This window comes from Oncorhynchus kisutch, unplaced genomic scaffold, assembly GCF_002021735.2.
Source record: "Oncorhynchus kisutch isolate 150728-3 unplaced genomic scaffold, Okis_V2 Okis01b-Okis20b_hom, whole genome shotgun sequence".
Lineage (NCBI taxonomy): Eukaryota > Metazoa > Chordata > Actinopteri > Salmoniformes > Salmonidae > Oncorhynchus > Oncorhynchus kisutch.
In genome coordinates, this window is record NW_022261978.1 from 4,361,871 (window position 1) to 4,380,171 (window position 18,301).

Here is an 18,301-nt window from a genome sequence, read left to right on the forward strand (position 1 = left end):
GGTCTTTTAATAAAAAAAACTAACATTTCGTTCATTTGAGGCAGTAATGTTCAGAGTCCGCAGACCCCGTTACCGGGGAATAGAAAACTCGAAAGAGTCATGATTCTACAATCTTCTAGTTCCCCATAGGGGGCTTATTGGAGCTGTCATTTGTGGCTGAGGTTTGTAAACGTGTGCTTTAAACAATGTACATTTGTTGATTGCTAGGCATACAAATAAGATTGTTTATTGATACACTTGAAACCGGACTAGATTGTGAACGACTCTTGGCGGAATGCATTGCTTGACTGCCGGGTTATTAGCAGCCTGACGACTCTTCCGCTGCTCTGTCTTTCGCTACAAACTTTCTCATTGCGGAGAAGTAACGTCAGTGGGCGTGGCGTAGCGTTTGGACCGGAATAGGAAGTAGTCTAGGTTGCCAGGCAAGGTGGTAAAGTAGTTCGCGAACTACAGGCTCCCCAGAAAGATTAGTTCTTGAGCAGAGGCTGTGGTTCTACAAAACGGTGTCCATCAAAACATTCAATAACAAATTAATTGCTTTAATTCTTGCACCTTATCAGTTCTAAATATGTAGGTTTCTTCTCATGGTCTATTTTCCTGCGCGTATATGACAGACAGTTGGTGGTCGGAGCACGTCTCTGGAGCACTGAGATATAAAGTCGAGCCACTGAGCCAAAGGAGCTTGTGTTAGAGCCGCTGCATGGCCAGTATCTGCATTGGCCGAGCAGCACTTACGGTGATACAGCCTCTACAAAAGTCAGCGAACTCATACTACTTGAGCTGTTGAGCAGAGCTGTTGTGAAAGAAGTTGTCAAGGAAGTGAGTTTGCGTTTATACAGGAGCTCCCACCCCGACCTACCTTCAACCAATCATGTCAATGCAGAGCTATATGGAGCCCTCCACATTGTTACAACATCATGTGGGATGGAGCTCAATTTGGCCTCTGGAGGCTCCGCAATTGCGTCACACCCTCCAGTCAGAGCTCCCAGATCAAGCATAACTAGCTTTTAATCCATCTGTAGGACTCACTGCAGCCAGCACAAGCAGGTCAAACCACAGACTAAAATGAACAAGTCACTCAGAAAAACGAATCATGACTCTCGAGTCAGTAAAAAAGAGTTGTTCAAAAAGAAGGAATCGTTCACAAACTACACCACTAATCCTTATATAGTGCACAACTTTTAACCTATGGACCCTGGTCAAAAGTATTGCACTAAATAGGGAATATGGTGGTGGGTGGCCCAACATTCTACAGGTATTCAAACTGTGGTTGGAGGCCCAGCATTCTACAGGTATTCAAACTGTGGTGGGTGGCCCAACATTCTACAGGTATTCAAACTGTGGTGGGTGGCCCAACATTCTACAGGTATTCAAACTGTGGTTGGAGGCCCAACATTCTACAGGTATTCAAACTGTGGTGGGTGGCCCAACATTCTACAGGTATTCAAACTGTGGTGGGTGGCCCAACATTCTACAGGTATTCAAACTGTGGTGGGTGGCCCAACATTCTACAGGTATTCAAACTGTGGTGGGTGGCCCAACATTCTACAGGTATTCAAACTGTGGTGGGTGGCCCAGCATTCTACAGGCATTCAAACTGAGATATTTCTCCCCCCTTTCTCCTTTTCTTGCTCATTCTCACACACACACACACACACACACACACACACACACACACACACACACACACACACACACACACACACACACACACACACACACACAGAGAACACATCCTCTCCCCTTTTGTCTGCTGTTTGCATGTTCTTCACCCTGTAGGCCTACCTGTGGAGGTGTGAAGGGTGTTGCGTCACTGCTGGGGAACTGATGCAGCCCTATCAGATGACATACATGCTGTACTGCAGCTTCTACAATACACTCTGAAATGAAATGAGCAGGAGGAGGGGCGTTGTTTTACAGACGGGGAGCACAGACACACACAGTGTTGCTATGTCCACGTTCCCCTGTCTGTGGCCTAGTTCACATCTACAGTGCATTCGGAAAGTTATTTTTTTTAAAGGATTGACTTTTTCAAGGTGTTTGTTACGTTACAGCCTTATTCTAAAACGGATTAAATTCATGTTTTACCTCATCAAGGTGAAATAAATCAAATAAATAAATAAAAAATCTATCTACACACAATACCCGATAATGACAAAGCGAAAAAAGAAATACCTTATTTCAATAAGTATTCAGACCCTTTGCTATGAGACTCGAAATTGACAGAGCTCCAGAGTTCCTCTGTGGCGATGGGAGAACTTTCCAGAAAGACAACCATCTCTGCACCACTCCACCAAACAGGCCTTTATGGAAGAGTGGCCAGACGAAAGCCACTCCTCAGTAAAAAGGCACATGACAGCCCGCTTGGAGTTTGCCAAAAGGCACCTAAAGGACTCTCAGACCATGAGAAACAAGATTCTCTGGTCTGATGAAATCAAGATTGAACTCTTTGGCCTGAATGCCAAGCATCACATCTGGAGGAAACCTGGCACCATCCCTACGGTGAAGCATGGTGGTGGCAGCATCATGCTGTGGGGATGTTTTTCAGCGGCAGGGACTTGGAGACTAATCAGGATCTAGGGAAAGATGAACATAGCAAAGTACAGAGAGATCCTTGATGAAAACCTGCTCAAGAGCGCTCAGGACCTCAGACTGGGGCGATGGTTCCTTCCAACAGGACAACCACCCTAAGCACACAGTCAAGACAACGCAGGAGTGGCTTCGGGATAAGTCTCTGAATGTCCTTGTGTGGCCCAGCCAGTGCCCGGACTTGAACCCAATCTAAAATCTCTGGAGAGACCTGAAAATAGCTGTGCTGCGACACTCCCCATCCAACCTGACAGAGCTTTAGAGGATCTGCAGAGAAGAATGGGAGAAACCCCCCAAATACAGGTGTACCAAGCTTGTAGTGTCATACCCAAGAAGACTCAAGGCTGTAATTGCTGCCAAAGGTGCTTCAACAAAGTACTGAGTAAAGGGTCTGAATACTTATGTAAATGTGATATTTCAGTTTTTTTTTTAAATACATTTGCTAAAATGTATAAGAATCAGTTTTTGCTTTGTCATAATGGAGTGTGTAGGTTGATGAGGGGGATTCTAGAATGAACGCAGAACGTAACAAAAGGTTTTAAAACGTCAAGGGGTATGAATACTTCCCGAATACAGCATGTTGGCGACGACTGCATTGAACTACCGTTAATGAGATCCGATTCACGATAAACACTGCAGATTTCAGCTCAATCAGAAAGTACTTTTACATTTCAAGTGCTTTGTGCCTCTGATTGAAACCCGTAGGAAGTTGTTTTAGTTAGAGGGATTACAGACAGTATGGTTTAGAGGGATTACAGAGACAGTATGGTTTAGAGGGATTACAGAGACAGTATGGTTTAGAGGGTTATAGAGACAGTATGGTTTAGAGGGATTACAGAGACAGTATGGTTTAGAGGGATTACAGAGACAGTATGGTTTAGAGGGGTTATAGAGACAGTATGGTTTAGTTAGAGGGATTATAGAGACAGTATGGTTTAGTTAGAGGGATTACAGACAGTATGGTTTAGAGGGGTTATAGAGACAGTATGGTTTAGAGGGATTACAGAGACAGTATGGTTTAGAGGGATTACAGAGACAGTATGGTTTAGTTAGAGGGGTTATAGAGACAGTATGGTTTAGTTAGAGGGATTACAGAGACAGTATGGTTTAGAGGGGTTACAGAGACAGTATGGTTTAGTTAGAGGGGTTATAGAGACAGTATGGTTTAGTTAGAGGGGTTATAGAGACAGTATGGTTTAGTTAGAGGGGTTATAGAGACAGTATGGTTTAGTTAGAGGGATTACAGAGACAGTATGGTTTAGAGGGATTACAGAGACAGTATGGTTTAGAGGGATTACAGAGACAGTATGGTTTAGAGGGGTTACAGAGACAGTATGGTTTAGAGGGATTATAGAGACAGTATGGTTTAGAGGGATTACAGAGACAGTATGGTTTAGAGGGTTTACAGAGACAGTATGGTTTAGAGGGATTACAGAGACAGTATGGTTTAGAGGGGTTACAGAGACAGTATGGTTTAGAGGGATTACAGAGACAGTATGGTTTAGTTAGAGGGGTTATAGAGACAGTATGGTTTAGAGGGATTACAGAGACAGTATGGTTTAGAGGGGTTACAGAGACAGTATGGTTTAGAGGGATTATAGAGACAGTATGGTTTAGAGGGATTACAGAGACAGTATGGTTTAGAGGGGTTACAGAGACAGTATGGTTTAGAGGGATTATAGAGACAGTATGGTTTAGAGGGATTACAGAGACAGTATGGTTTAGAGGGATTACAGAGACAGTATGGTTTAGAGGGATTACAGAGACAGTATGGTTTAGTTAGAGGGATTACAGAGACAGTATGGTTTAGTTAGAGGGATTACAGAGACAGTATGGTTTAGAGGGATTACAGAGACAGTATGGTTTAGAGGGATTACAGAGACAGTATGGTTTAGTTAGAGGGATTACAGAGACAGTATGGTTTAGAGGGATTACAGAGACAGTATGGTTTAGTTAGAGGGATTACAGAGACAGTATGGTTTAGAGGGATTACAGAGACAGTATGGTTTAGAGGGGTTACAGAGACAGTATGGTTTAGAGGGATTATAGAGACAGTATGGTTTAGAGGGATTACAGAGACAGTATGGTTTAGAGGGATTACAGAGACAGTATGGTTTAGAGGGATTACAGAGACAGTATGGTTTAGAGGGGTTACAGAGACAGTATGGTTTAGAGGGATTACAGAGACAGTATGGTTTAGTTAGAGGGGTTATAGAGACAGTATGGTTTAGAGGGATTACAGAGACAGTATGGTTTAGAGGGGTTACAGAGACAGTATGGTTTAGAGGGATTATAGAGACAGTATGGTTTAGAGGGATTACAGAGACAGTATGGTTTAGAGGGGTTACAGAGACAGTATGGTTTAGAGGGATTACAGAGACAGTATGGTTTAGAGGGATTACAGAGACAGTATGGTTTAGAGGGATTACAGAGACAGTATGGTTTAGAGGGATTACAGAGACAGTATGGTTTAGTTAGAGGGATTACAGAGACAGTATGGTTTAGTTAGAGGGATTACAGAGACAGTATGGTTTAGAGGGATTACAGAGACAGTATGGTTTAGAGGGATTACAGAGACAGTATGGTTTAGAGGGATTACAGAGACAGTATGGTTTAGTTAGAGGGATTACAGAGACAGTATGGTTTAGAGGGATTACAGAGACAGTATGGTTTAGTTAGAGGGATTACAGAGACAGTATGGTTTAGAGGGATTACAGAGACAGTATGGTTTAGAGGGATTACAGAGACAGTATGGTTTAGTTAGAGGGATTACAGAGACAGTATGGATTAGTTAGAGGGATTATAGAGACAGTATGGTTTAGAGGGATTACAGAGACAGTATGGTTTAGAGGGATTACAGAGACAGTATGGTTTAGTTAGAGGGGTTATAGAGACAGTATGGTTTAGTTAGAGGGATTACAGAGACAGTATGGTTTAGAGTGGTTACAGAGACAGTATGGTTTAGTTAGAGGGGTTATAGAGACAGTATGGTTTAGTTAGAGGGGTTATAGAGACAGTATGGTTTAGTTAGAGGGATTACAGAGACAGTATGGTTTAGAGGGATTACAGAGACAGTATGGTTTAGAGGGATTACAGAGACAGTATGGTTTAGAGGGGTTACAGAGACAGTATGGTTTAGAGGGATTATAGAGACAGTATGGTTTAGAGGGATTACAGAGACAGTATGGTTTAGAGGGATTACAGAGACAGTATGGTTTAGAGGGATTACAGAGACAGTATGGTTTAGAGGGGTTACAGAGACAGTATGGTTTAGAGGGATTACAGAGACAGTATGGTTTAGTTAGAGGGGTTATAGAGACAGTATGGTTTAGAGGGATTACAGAGACAGTATGGTTTAGAGGGGTTACAGAGACAGTATGGTTTAGAGGGATTATAGAGACAGTATGGTTTAGAGGGATTACAGAGACAGTATGGTTTAGAGGGGTTACAGAGACAGTATGGTTTAGAGGGATTATAGAGACAGTATGGTTTAGAGGGATTACAGAGACAGTATGGTTTAGAGGGATTACAGAGACAGTATGGTTTAGAGGGATTACAGAGACAGTATGGTTTAGTTAGAGGGATTACAGAGACAGTATGGTTTAGAGGGATTACAGAGACAGTATGGTTTAGAGGGATTACAGAGACAGTATGGTTTAGAGGGATTACAGAGACAGTATGGTTTAGAGGGATTACAGAGACAGTATGGTTTAGAGGGATTACAGAGACAGTATGGTTTAGTTAGAGGGATTACAGAGACAGTATGGTTTAGAGGGATTACAGAGACAGTATGGTTTAGAGGGATTACAGAGACAGTATGGTTTAGTTAGAGGGATTACAGAGACAGTATGGTTTAGTTAGAGGGATTATAGAGACAGTATGGTTTAGAGGGATTACAGAGACAGTATGGTTTAGAGGGATTACAGAGACAGTATGGTTTAGAGGGATTACAGAGACAGTATGGTTTAGTTAGAGGGATTACAGAGACAGTATGGTTTAGTTAGAGGGATTACAGAGACAGTATGGTTTAGAGGGATTACAGAGACAGTATGGTTTAGTTAGAGGGATTACAGAGACAGTATGGTTTAGTTAGAGGGGTTATAGAGACAGTATGGTTTAGTTAGAGGGATTATAGAGACAGTATGGTTTAGAGGGATTACAGAGACAGTATGGTTTAGAGGGATTATAGAGACAGTATGGTTTAGTTAGAGGGATTACAGAGACAGTATGGTTTAGTTAGAGGGATTACAGAGACAGTATGGTTTAGAGGGATTACAGAGACAGTGTATTTGTTGAAATTAATTTCTAGAACTATAAATGGTCAACATGTAATGGTCAACACCTCTATGCCTAATGCTCTTCATTTGTCTGCACACACACACACACACACACACACACACACACACACACACACACACACACACACACACACACACACACACACACACACACACACACACACGTCGTCCCATAAAACTCCATTGTGTGATGTTACGTATGTTACGTCACAGATGACTGATATACTCTAGTCAAAGTGCATTGTTCTGTGGCACAAACACACCCCCACACACCCACACACAGCGGGCATTGTTCCGTAGCGTATTGTGTTATCCTGGCAGACGCCCTTATTGCATTACATAACCAGACTGTTATCTTCATAGGAACACTCTGCTCCAGTACTGGCTGATCAATCTGACTGTCTGGTTACCGGCTGATCAATCTGACTGTCTGGTTACTGGCTGATCAATCTGACTGGCTGGTTCCCGGCTGATCAATCTGACTGTCTGGTTACCGGCTGATCAATCTGGCTGTCTGGTTACCGGTTGATCAATCTGGCTGTCTGGTTACCGGCTGATCAATATGGCTGTCTGGTTACCGGCTGATCAATCTGACTGTCTGGTTACTGGTATCTATTACTGGCTGATCAATCTGACTGTCTGGTTACTGGTATCTATTACCGGCTGATCAATCTGACTGTCTGGTTACTGGTATCTATTACGGGCTGATCAATCTGACTGTCTGGTTACTGGTATCTATTACTGGCTGATCAATCTGACTGTCTGGTTACTGGTATCTATTACCGGCTGATCAATCTGACTGTCTGGTTACTGGTTGATCTATCTGTCTGTCTGGTTACCGGTATCTATTACGGGCTGATCAATCTGACTGTCTGGTTTCCGGTTGATCTATCTGGCTGTCTGGTTACCGGCTGATCAATCTGACTGTCTGGTTACTGGTATCTATTACCGGCTGATCAATCTGACTGTCTGGTTTCCGGATTATCTATCTGGCTGTCTGGTTACCGGTGGATCTATCTGACTGTCTGGTTACTGGTATCTATTACGGGCTGATCAATCTGACTGTCTGGTTACCGGTTGATCAATCTGACTGTCTGGTTACAGGTATCTATTATGGGCTGATCTGGTTACCGGCTGATCAATCTGGCTGTCTGGTTACCGGTATCTATTACGGGCTGATCAATCTGACTGTCTGGTTTCCGGTTGATCTATCTGGCTGTCTGGTTACCGGCTGATCAATCTGACTGTCTGGTTACTGGTATCTATTACCGGCTGATCAATCTGACTGTCTGGTTACTGGTATCTATTACGGGCTGATCAATCTGACTGTCTAGTTACCGGCTGATCAATCTAACTGTCTGGTTTCCGGATGATCTATCTGGCTGTCTGGTTACCGGTGGATCTATCTGACTGTCTGGTTACTGGTATCTATTACGGGCTGATCAATCTGACTGTCTGATTTCCGGCTGATCAATCTGACTGTCTGGTTTCCGGTTGATCTATCTGGCTGTCTGGTTACCGGCTGATCAATCTGACTGTCTGGTTACTGGTATCTATTACGGGCTGATCAATCTGACTGTCTAGTTACCGGCTGATCAATCTGACTGTCTGGTTATTGGCATCTATTACGGGCTGATCAATCTGACTGTCTGGTTACCGGCTGATCAATCTGACTGTCTGGTTACTGGTATCTATTACTGGCTGATCTATCTGACTGTCTGGTTACTGGTATCTATTACTGGCTGATCAATCTGACTGTCTGGTTACTGGTATCTATTACTGGCTGATCTGTCTGACTGTCTGGTTACTGGTATCTATTACTGGCTGATCAATCTGACTGTCTGGTACTGGTATCTATTACTGGCTGATCAATCTGACTGTCTGGTTACTGGTATCTATTACCGGCTGATCAATCTGACTGTCTGGTTACTGGTATCTATTACGGGCTGATCAATCTGACTGTTTGGTACTGGTATCTATTACGGGCTGATCAATCTGACTGTCTGGTTACTGGTATCTATTACCGGCTGATCAATCTGACTGTCTGGTTACTGGTATCTATTACGGGCTGATTAATCTGACTGTCTGGTTACCGGCTGATCAATCTGGCTGTCTGGTTACTGGTATCTATTTCCGTCTGATCTCTCACCTCCAACTCCAACAGTCATTATCTAGACTTCTAATTCTGTTGCTGCAGGAAACTAATTTAACCCTGACCCTCATCACACATCCAATCCTGACTCACCCTCCTCTTCGGCCTCCTCTTCAGCCTCCTCTTCACCTTCCTCTTCGGCCTCCTCTTCAGCCTCATCTTCAGCCTCCTCTTCACCCTCCTCTTCGGCCTCCTCTTCAGCCTCCTCTTCACCCTCCTCTTCAGCCTCCTCTTCACCCTCCTCTTCAGCCTCCTCTTCACCCTCCTCTTCACCTTCCTCTTCAGCCTCCTCTTCACCCTCCTCTTCAGCCTCCTCTTCCTTGCCATGGAAAACTGTGACTTCAGAGATATTCCCCAGTTGACCCCCAAATAAATACCCTCCAGGGAGATAGACAGGCTTTGAGCTTTTGAGGTCAGTTTGATGTTGGTACCAGACAGATGTTTTGGGACTGGTGTGTGTCGGTTGGTTGATTAGGACAGAGACAGATATAGAGTGTATATATGGTTCTGGATTTAGCTGGTGTAGGGAGGACATAAAGAGGCCAACCAAGACATCAGAAGTCCCTCTCTCTCTCCCCCTCCCTCCCTCCCTCCCTCCCTCTCATGTCCTGGAGCATTAACACTCCAATTTACCTTAAACACCCTGTCAGCCATGGCAACAAACCAGAACACCTTGACGACTGGTTGCCATGGCTGACAGGGTGTTTAAGGTAAGTTGGAGTGTTAATGCAAACTGTGACAGACGGCGACACACACATACGCATTGTGTGTGTAGGTGTGTGTGTGTGTGTGTGTGTGTGTAGGTGTGTGTGTGTGGGCGTGGGCGTGTGTAGGTGTGTGTGTGTGTGTGTGTGTGTGTGTCGGTGTGTAGGTGTGTGTGTGTAGGTGTAGGTAGGTGTGTGTGTGTGTAGGTGTGTGTATGTAGGTGTGTGTGTGTAGGTGTGTGTATGTAGGTGTGTGTGTGTAGGTGTGTGTGTGTTATGGTCTTCACTGTCTGTTTGTTATGGTCTTCACTGTCTGTTTGTTATGGTCTTCACTCTCTGTCTGTTTGTTATGGTCTTCACTCACTGTCTGTTTGTTATGGTCTTCACTCACTGTCTGTTTGTTATGGTCTTCACTCTCTGTCTGTTTGTTATGGTCTTCACTGTCTGTTTGTTATGGTCTTCACTGTCTGTTTGTTATGGTCTTCACTGTCTGTTTGTTATGGTCTTCACTCACTGTCTGTTTGTTATGGTCTTCACTCACTGTCTGTTTGTTATGGTCTTCACTGTCTGTCTGTTTGTTATGGTCTTCACTGTCTGTTTGTTATGGTCTTCACTGTCTGTCTGTTTGTTATGGTCTTCACTGTCTGTCTGTTTGTTATGGTCTTCACTGTCTGTCTGTTATGGTCTTCACTCACTGTCTGTTTGTTATGGTCTTCACTCTCTGTCTGTCTGTTATGGTCTTCACTCACTGTCTGTTTGTTATGGTCTTCACTGTCTGTTTGTTATGGTCTTCACTCACTGTCTGTTTGTTATGGTCTTCACTGTCTGTCTGTTATGGTCTTCACTGTCTGTCTGTTATGGTCTTCACTCACTGTCTGTTATGGTCTTCACTGTCTGTTTGTTATGGTCTTCACTCACTGTCTGTTTGTTATGGTCTTCACTCACTGTCTGTTTGTTATGGTCTTCACTGTCTGTTTGTTATGGTCTTCACTGTCTGTTTGTTATGGTCTTCACTGTCTGTCTGTTTGTTATGGTCTTCACTGTCTGTTTGTTATGGTCTTCACTGTCTGTCTGTTTGTTATGGTCTTCACTGTCTGTCTGTTTGTTATGGTCTTCACTGTCTGTCTGTTATGGTCTTCACTCACTGTCTGTTTGTTATGGTCTTCACTCTCTGTCTGTCTGTTATGGTCTTCACTCACTGTCTGTTTGTTATGGTCTTCACTGTCTGTTTGTTATGGTCTTCACTCACTGTCTGTTTGTTATGGTCTTCACTGTCTGTCTGTTATGGTCTTCACTGTCTGTCTGTTATGGTCTTCACTCACTGTCTGTTTGTTATGGTCTTCACTGTCTGTCTGTTTGTTATGGTCTTCACTGTCTGTCTGTTTGTTATGGTCTTCACTGTCTGTCTGTTTGTTATGGTCTTCACTGTCTGTCTGTTTGTTATGGTCTTCACTGTCTGTCTGTTTGTTATGGTCTTCACTGTCTGTTTGTTATGGTCTTCACTGTCTGTTTGTTATGGTCTTCACTGTCTGTTTGTTATGGTCTTCACTGTCTGTCTGTTTGTTATGGTCTTCACTCACTGTCTGTTTGTTATGGTCTTCACTCACTGTCTGTTTGTTATGGTCTTCACTGTCTGTCTGTTATGGTCTTCACTCACTGTCTGTTATGGTCTTCACTGTCTGTTTGTTATGGTCTTCACTCACTGTCTGTTTGTTATGGTCTTCACTGTCTGTTTGTTATGGTCTTCACTGTCTGTTTGTTATGGTCTTCACTGTCTGTTTGTTATGGTCTTCACTGTCTGTTTGTTATGGTCTTCACTGTCTGTCTGTTTGTTATGGTCTTCACTGTCTGTCTGTTTGTTATGGTCTTCACTGTCTGTCTGTTATGGTCTTCACTCACTGTCTGTTTGTTATGGTCTTCACTCTCTGTCTGTCTGTTATGGTCTTCACTGTCTGTTTGTTATGGTCTTCACTGTCTGTTTGTTATGGTCTCCACTCACTGTCTGCTTGTTATGGTCTTCACTCACTGTCTGTCTGTTATGGTCTTCACTGTCTGTTGTTATGGTCTTCACTGTCTGTTTGTTATGGTCTTCACTCACTGTCTGTTTGTTATGGTCTTCACTCACTGTCTGTTTGTTATGGTCTTCACTCACTGTCTGTTTGTTATGGTCTTCACTGTCTGTTTGTTATGCTCTTCACTGTCTGTTTGTTATGCTCTTCACTGTCTGTTTGTTATGCTCTTCACTCTCTGTCTGTTTGTTATGGTCTCCACTGTCTGTTTGTTATGGTCTTCACTGTCTGTTTGTTATGGTCTTCACTCACAGTCTGTCTGTTATGGTCTTCACTCACTGTCTGTTTGTTATGGTCTTCACTGTCTGTCTGTTTGTTATGGTCTTCACTGTCTGTTTGTTATGGTCTTCACTCACTGTCTGTTTGTTATGGTCTTTACTCACTGTCTGTTTGTTATGGTCTTTACTCACTGTCTGTTTGTTATGGTCTTCACTGTCTGTTTGTTATGGTCTTCACTGTCTGTTTGTTATGGTCTTCACTGTCTGTTTGTTATGGTCTTCACTGTCTGTCTGTTTGTTATGGTCTTCACTCACTGTCTGTCTGTTATGGTCTTCACTCACTGTCTGTCTGTTATGGTCTTCACTCACTGTCTGTTTGTTATGGTCTTCACTCACTGTCTGTTTGTTATGGTCTTCACTGTCTGTCTGTTTGTTATGGTCTTCACTGTCTGTCTGTTTGTTATGGTCTTCACTGTCTGTCTGTTTGTTATGGTCTTCACTGTCTGTTTGTTATGGTCTTCACTGTCTGTTTGTTATGGTCTTCACTGTCTGTCTGTTTGTTATGGTCTTCACTCACTGTCTGTTTGTTATGGTCTTCACTCACTGTCTGTTTGTTATGGTCTTCACTGTCTGTTTGTTATGGTCTTCACTGTCTGTCTGTTTGTTATGGTCTTCACTCACTGTCTGTCTGTTATGGTCTTCACTCACTGTCTGTCTGTTATGGTCTTCACTCACTGTCTGTTTGTTATGGTCTTCACTCACTGTCTGTTTGTTATGGTCCTCACTCTCTGTCTGTTTGTTATGGTCTTCACTGTCTGTCTGTTTGTTATGGTCTTCACTGTCTGTTTGTTATGGTCTTCACTCACTGTCTGTCTGTTATGGTCTTCACTCACTGTCTGTTTGTTATGGTCTTCACTCACTGTCTGTTTGTTATGGTCTTCACTGTCTGTCTGTTTGTTATGGTCTTCACTGTCTGTTTGTTATGGTCTTCACTCACTGTCTGTTTGTTATGGTCTTTACTCACTGTCTGTTTGTTATGGTCTTTACTCACTGTCTGTTTGTTATGGTCTTCACTGTCTGTTTGTTATGGTCTTCACTGTCTGTTTGTTATGGTCTTCACTGTCTGTTTGTTATGGTCTTCACTGTCTGTTTGTTATGGTCTTCACTGTCTTTCTGTTTGTTATGGTCTTCACTCACTGTCTGTCTGTTATGGTCTTCACTCACTGTCTGTCTGTTATGGTCTTCACTCACTGTCTGTTTGTTATGGTCTTCACTCACTGTCTGTTTGTTATGGTCTTCACTGTCTGTCTGTTTGTTATGGTCTTCACTGTCTGTCTGTTTGTTATGGTCTTCACTGTCTGTCTGTTTGTTATGGTCTTCACTGTCTGTCTGTTATGGTCTTCACTGTCTGTTTGTTATGGTCTTCACTGTCTGTTTGTTATGGTCTTCACTGTCTGTTTGTTATGGTCTTCACTGTCTGTCTGTTTGTTATGGTCTTCACTCACTGTCTGTTTGTTATGGTCTTCACTCACTGTCTGTTTGTTATGGTCTTCACTGTCTGTCTGTTATGGTCTTCACTCACTGTCTGTTATGGTCTTCACTGTCTGTTTGTTATGGTCTTCACTCACTGTCTGTTTGTTATGGTCTTCACTCACTGTCTGTTTGTTATGGTCTTCACTGTCTGTTTGTTATGGTCTTCACTGTCTGTTTGTTATGGTCTTCACTGTCTGTTTGTTATGGTCTTCACTGTCTGTTTGTTATGGTCTTCACTGTCTGTCTGTTTGTTATGGTCTTCACTGTCTGTTTGTTATGGTCTTCACTGTCTGTTTGTTATGGTCTTCACTGTCTGTTTGTTATGGTCTTCACTGTCTGTCTGTTTGTTATGGTCTTCACTCACTGTCTGTTTGTTATGGTCTTCACTCACTGTCTGTTTGTTATGGTCTTCACTGTCTGTCTGTTATGGTCTTCACTCACTGTCTGTTATGGTCTTCACTGTCTGTTTGTTATGGTCTTCACTCACTGTCTGTTTGTTATGGTCTTCACTGTCTGTTTGTTATGGTCTTCACTGTCTGTTTGTTATGGTCTTCACTGTCTGTTTGTTATGGTCTTCACTGTCTGTTTGTTATGGTCTTCACTGTCTGTCTGTTTGTTATGGTCTTCACTGTCTGTCTGTTTGTTATGGTCTTCACTGTCTGTCTGTTATGGTCTTCACTCACTGTCTGTTTGTTATGGTCTTCACTCTCTGTCTGTCTGTTATGGTCTTCACTGTCTGTTTGTTATGGTCTTCACTGTCTGTTTGTTATGGTCTCCACTCACTGTCTGCTTGTTATGGTCTTCACTCACTGTCTGTCTGTTATGGTCTTCACTGTCTGTTTGTTATGGTCTTCACTGTCTGTTTGTTATGGTCTTCACTCACTGTCTGTTTGTTATGGTCTTCACTCACTGTCTGTTTGTTATGGTCTTCACTCACTGTCTGTTTGTTATGGTCTTCACTGTCTGTTTGTTATGCTCTTCACTGTCTGTTTGTTATGCTCTTCACTGTCTGTTTGTTATGCTCTTCACTCTCTGTCTGTTTGTTATGGTCTCCACTGTCTGTTTGTTATGGTCTTCACTGTCTGTTTGTTATGGTCTTCACTCACAGTCTGTCTGTTATGGTCTTCACTCACTGTCTGTTTGTTATGGTCTTCACTGTCTGTCTGTTTGTTATGGTCTTCACTGTCTGTTTGTTATGGTCTTCACTCACTGTCTGTTTGTTATGGTCTTTACTCACTGTCTGTTTGTTATGGTCTTTACTCACTGTCTGTTTGTTATGGTCTTCACTGTCTGTTGTTATGGTCTTCACTGTCTGTTTGTTATGGTCTTCACTGTCTGTTTGTTATGGTCTTCACTGTCTGTCTGTTTGTTATGGTCTTCACTCACTGTCTGTCTGTTATGGTCTTCACTCACTGTCTGTCTGTTATGGTCTTCACTCACTGTCTGTTTGTTATGGTCTTCACTCACTGTCTGTTTGTTATGGTCTTCACTGTCTGTCTGTTTGTTATGGTCTTCACTGTCTGTCTGTTTGTTTATGGTCTTCACTGTCTGTCTGTTTGTTATGGTCTTCACTGTCTGTTTGTTATGGTCTTCACTGTCTGTTTGTTATGGTCTTCACTGTCTGTCTGTTTGTTATGGTCTTCACTCACTGTCTGTTTGTTATGGTCTTCACTCACTGTCTGTTGTTTATGGTCTTCACTGTCTGTTGTTATGGTCTTCACTGTCTGTCTGTTTGTTATGGTCTTCACTTCACTGTCTGTCTGTTATGGTCTTCACTCACTGTCTGTCTGTTATGGTCTTCACTCACTGTCTGTTTGTTATGGTCTTCACTCACTGTCTGTTTGTTATGGTCCTCACTCTCTGTCTGTTTGTTATGGTCTTCACTGTCTGTCTGTTTGTTATGGTCTTCACTGTCTGTTTGTTATGGTCTTCACTCACTGTCTGTCTGTTATGGTCTTCACTCACTGTCTGTTTGTTATGGTCTTCACTCACTGTCTGTTTGTTATGGTCTTCACTGTCTGTCTGTTTGTTATGGTCTTCACTGTCTGTTTGTTATGGTCTTCACTCACTGTCTGTTTGTTATGGTCTTTACTCACTGTCTGTTTGTTATGGTCTTTACTCACTGTCTGTTTGTTATGGTCTTCACTGTCTGTTTGTTATGGTCTTCACTGTCTGTTTGTTATGGTCTTCACTGTCTGTTTGTTATGGTCTTCACTGTCTGTTTGTTATGGTCTTCACTGTCTTTCTGTTTGTTATGGTCTTCACTCACTGTCTGTCTGTTATGGTCTTCACTCACTGTCTGTCTGTTATGTCTTCACTCACTGTCTGTTTGTTATGGTCTTCACTCACTGTCTGTTTGTTATGGTCTTCACTGTCTGTCTGTTTGTTATGGTCTTCACTGTCTGTCTGTTTGTTATGGTCTTCACTGTCTGTCTGTTTGTTATGGTCTTCACTGTCTGTCTGTTATGGTCTTCACTGTCTGTTTGTTATGGTCTTCACTGTCTGTTTTGTTATGGTCTTCACTGTCTGTTTGTTATGGTCTTCACTGTCTGTCTGTTTGTTATGGTCTTCACTCACTGTCTGTTTGTTATGGTCTTCACTCACTGTCTGTTTGTTATGGTCTTCACTGTCTGTCTGTTATGGTCTTCACTCACTGTCTGTTATGGTCTTCACTGTCTGTTTGTTATGGTCTTCACTCACTGTCTGTTTGTTATGGTCTTCACTCACTGTCTGTTTGTTATGGTCTTCACTGTCTGTTTGTTATGGTCTTCACTGTCTGTTTGTTATGGTCTTCACTGTCTGTTTGTTATGTCTTCACTGTCTGTTTGTTATGGTCTTCACTGTCTGTCTGTTTGTTATGGTCTTCACTGTCTGTCTGTTTGTTATGGTCTTCACTGTCTGTCTGTTATGGTCTTCACTCACTGTCTGTTTGTTATGGTCTTCACTCTCTGTCTGTCTGTTATGGTCTTCACTGTCTGTTTGTTATGGTCTTCACTGTCTGTTTGTTATGGTCTCCACTCACTGTCTGCTTGTTATGGTCTTCACTCACTGTCTGTCTGTTATGGTCTTCACTGTCTGTTTGTTATGGTCTTCACTGTCTGTTTGTTATGGTCTTCACTCACTGTCTGTTTGTTATGGTCTTCACTCACTGTCTGTTTGTTATGGTCTTCACTGTCTGTTTGTTATGCTCTTCACTGTCTGTTTGTTATGCTCTTCACTGTCTGTTTGTTATGGTCTTCACTCTCTGTCTGTTTGTTATGGTCTCCACTGTCTGTTTGTTATGGTCTTCACTGTCTGTTGTTATGGTCTTCACTCACAGTCTGTCTGTTAAGGTCTTCACTCACTGTCTGTTTGTTATGGTCTTCACTGTCTGTCTGTTTGTTATGGTCTTCACTGTCTGTTTGTTATGGTCTTCACTCACTGTCTGTTTGTTATGGTCTTTACTCACTGTCTGTTTGTTATGGTCTTTACTCACTGTCTGTTTGTTATGGTCTTCACTGTCTGTTTGTTATGGTCTTCACTGTCTGTTTGTTATGGTCTTCACTGTCTGTTTGTTATGGTCTTCACTGTCTGTCTGTTTGTTATGGTCTTCACTCACTGTCTGTCTGTTATGGTCTTCACTCACTGTCTGTCTGTTATGGTCTTCACTCACTGTCTGTTTGTTATGGTCTTCACTCACTGTCTGTTTGTTATGGTCTTCACTGTCTGTCTGTTTGTTATGGTCTTCACTCACTGTCTGTTTGTTATGGTCTTCACTGTCTGTCTGTTTGTTATGGTCTTCACTGTCTGTTTGTTATGGTCTTCACTGTCTGTCTGTTTGTTATGGTCTTCACTCACTGTCTGTTTGTTATGGTCTTCACTCACTGTCTGTTTGTTATGGTCTTCACTGTCTGTCTGTTTGTTATGGTCTTCACTCACTGTCTGTTTGTTACAACTGAACCAAATTAGAACTTAGATTTTAAATTACAATGTCAAACTTTTTTCTGTCATTGTGTTTCCTCTCTCTCTCTCTGTCTCTCTATCTGTAGTTGCCATCGGAGACAGCGTCGTTAGATACAGAGTTTCCCATGGCGACGGTGGAGCTCCTCCCCCGGCTGTGTCACATGGTGAAGGGGGAGCTGGGATACGGGTTCAACCTGCACAGTGACAGAACACGGCGAGGACAGTTCATACGCAGCGTGGATCCCGGGTCCCCCGCCCAACACGCAGACCTCAGAGCCCGGGACAGGCTGGTGGAGGTAGGGCCAGAGAGAGAGAGAGACAGTCTGTGTGTGTGTGTGTGTTACCTCAGACCCCGGGACAGGCTGGTGGAGGTAGGGCCAGAGAGAGAGAGACAGTCTGTGTGTGTGTGTGTGTGTGTGTGTGTTACCTCAGACCCCGGGACAGGCTGGTGGAGGTAGGGCCAGAGAGAGAGAGAGAGAGAGACAGTCTGTGTGTGTGTGTTACCTCAGACCCCGGGACAGGCTGGTGGAGGTAGGGCCAGAGAGAGAGAGACAGTCTGTGTGTGTGTGTTACCTCAGACCCCGGGACAGGCTGGTGGAGGTAGGGCCAGAGAGAGAGAGAGAGAGAGAGAGAGAGACGGTCTGTGTGTGTGTGTGCTACCTCAGACACCGGGACAGGCTGGTGGAGGTAGGGCCAGATCGAGAGAGAGAGAGAGAGACAGTCTCTGTGTGTATGTGTGTGTGTGTTACCTCAGACACACACACACACAGATGAGATTAGTTTAGATAAGAGCTTA

General features: G+C 43.1%; 1 protein-coding gene across 1 annotated transcript in view; it reads left to right on the forward strand.

The window, feature by feature from the left end:
- LOC109882935 (Na(+)/H(+) exchange regulatory cofactor NHE-RF2-like) overlaps positions 1 to 18,301 on the forward strand; it is a 37,545-nt gene that overhangs the window by 14,078 nt on the left and 5,166 nt on the right. Inside the window, exon 3 of the mRNA XM_031811208.1 lies at positions 17,592 to 17,801. Within this exon, the coding sequence (XP_031667068.1) occupies positions 17,592 to 17,801 (210 nt within the window). The remainder of the gene's footprint in view (positions 1 to 17,591; positions 17,802 to 18,301) is intronic.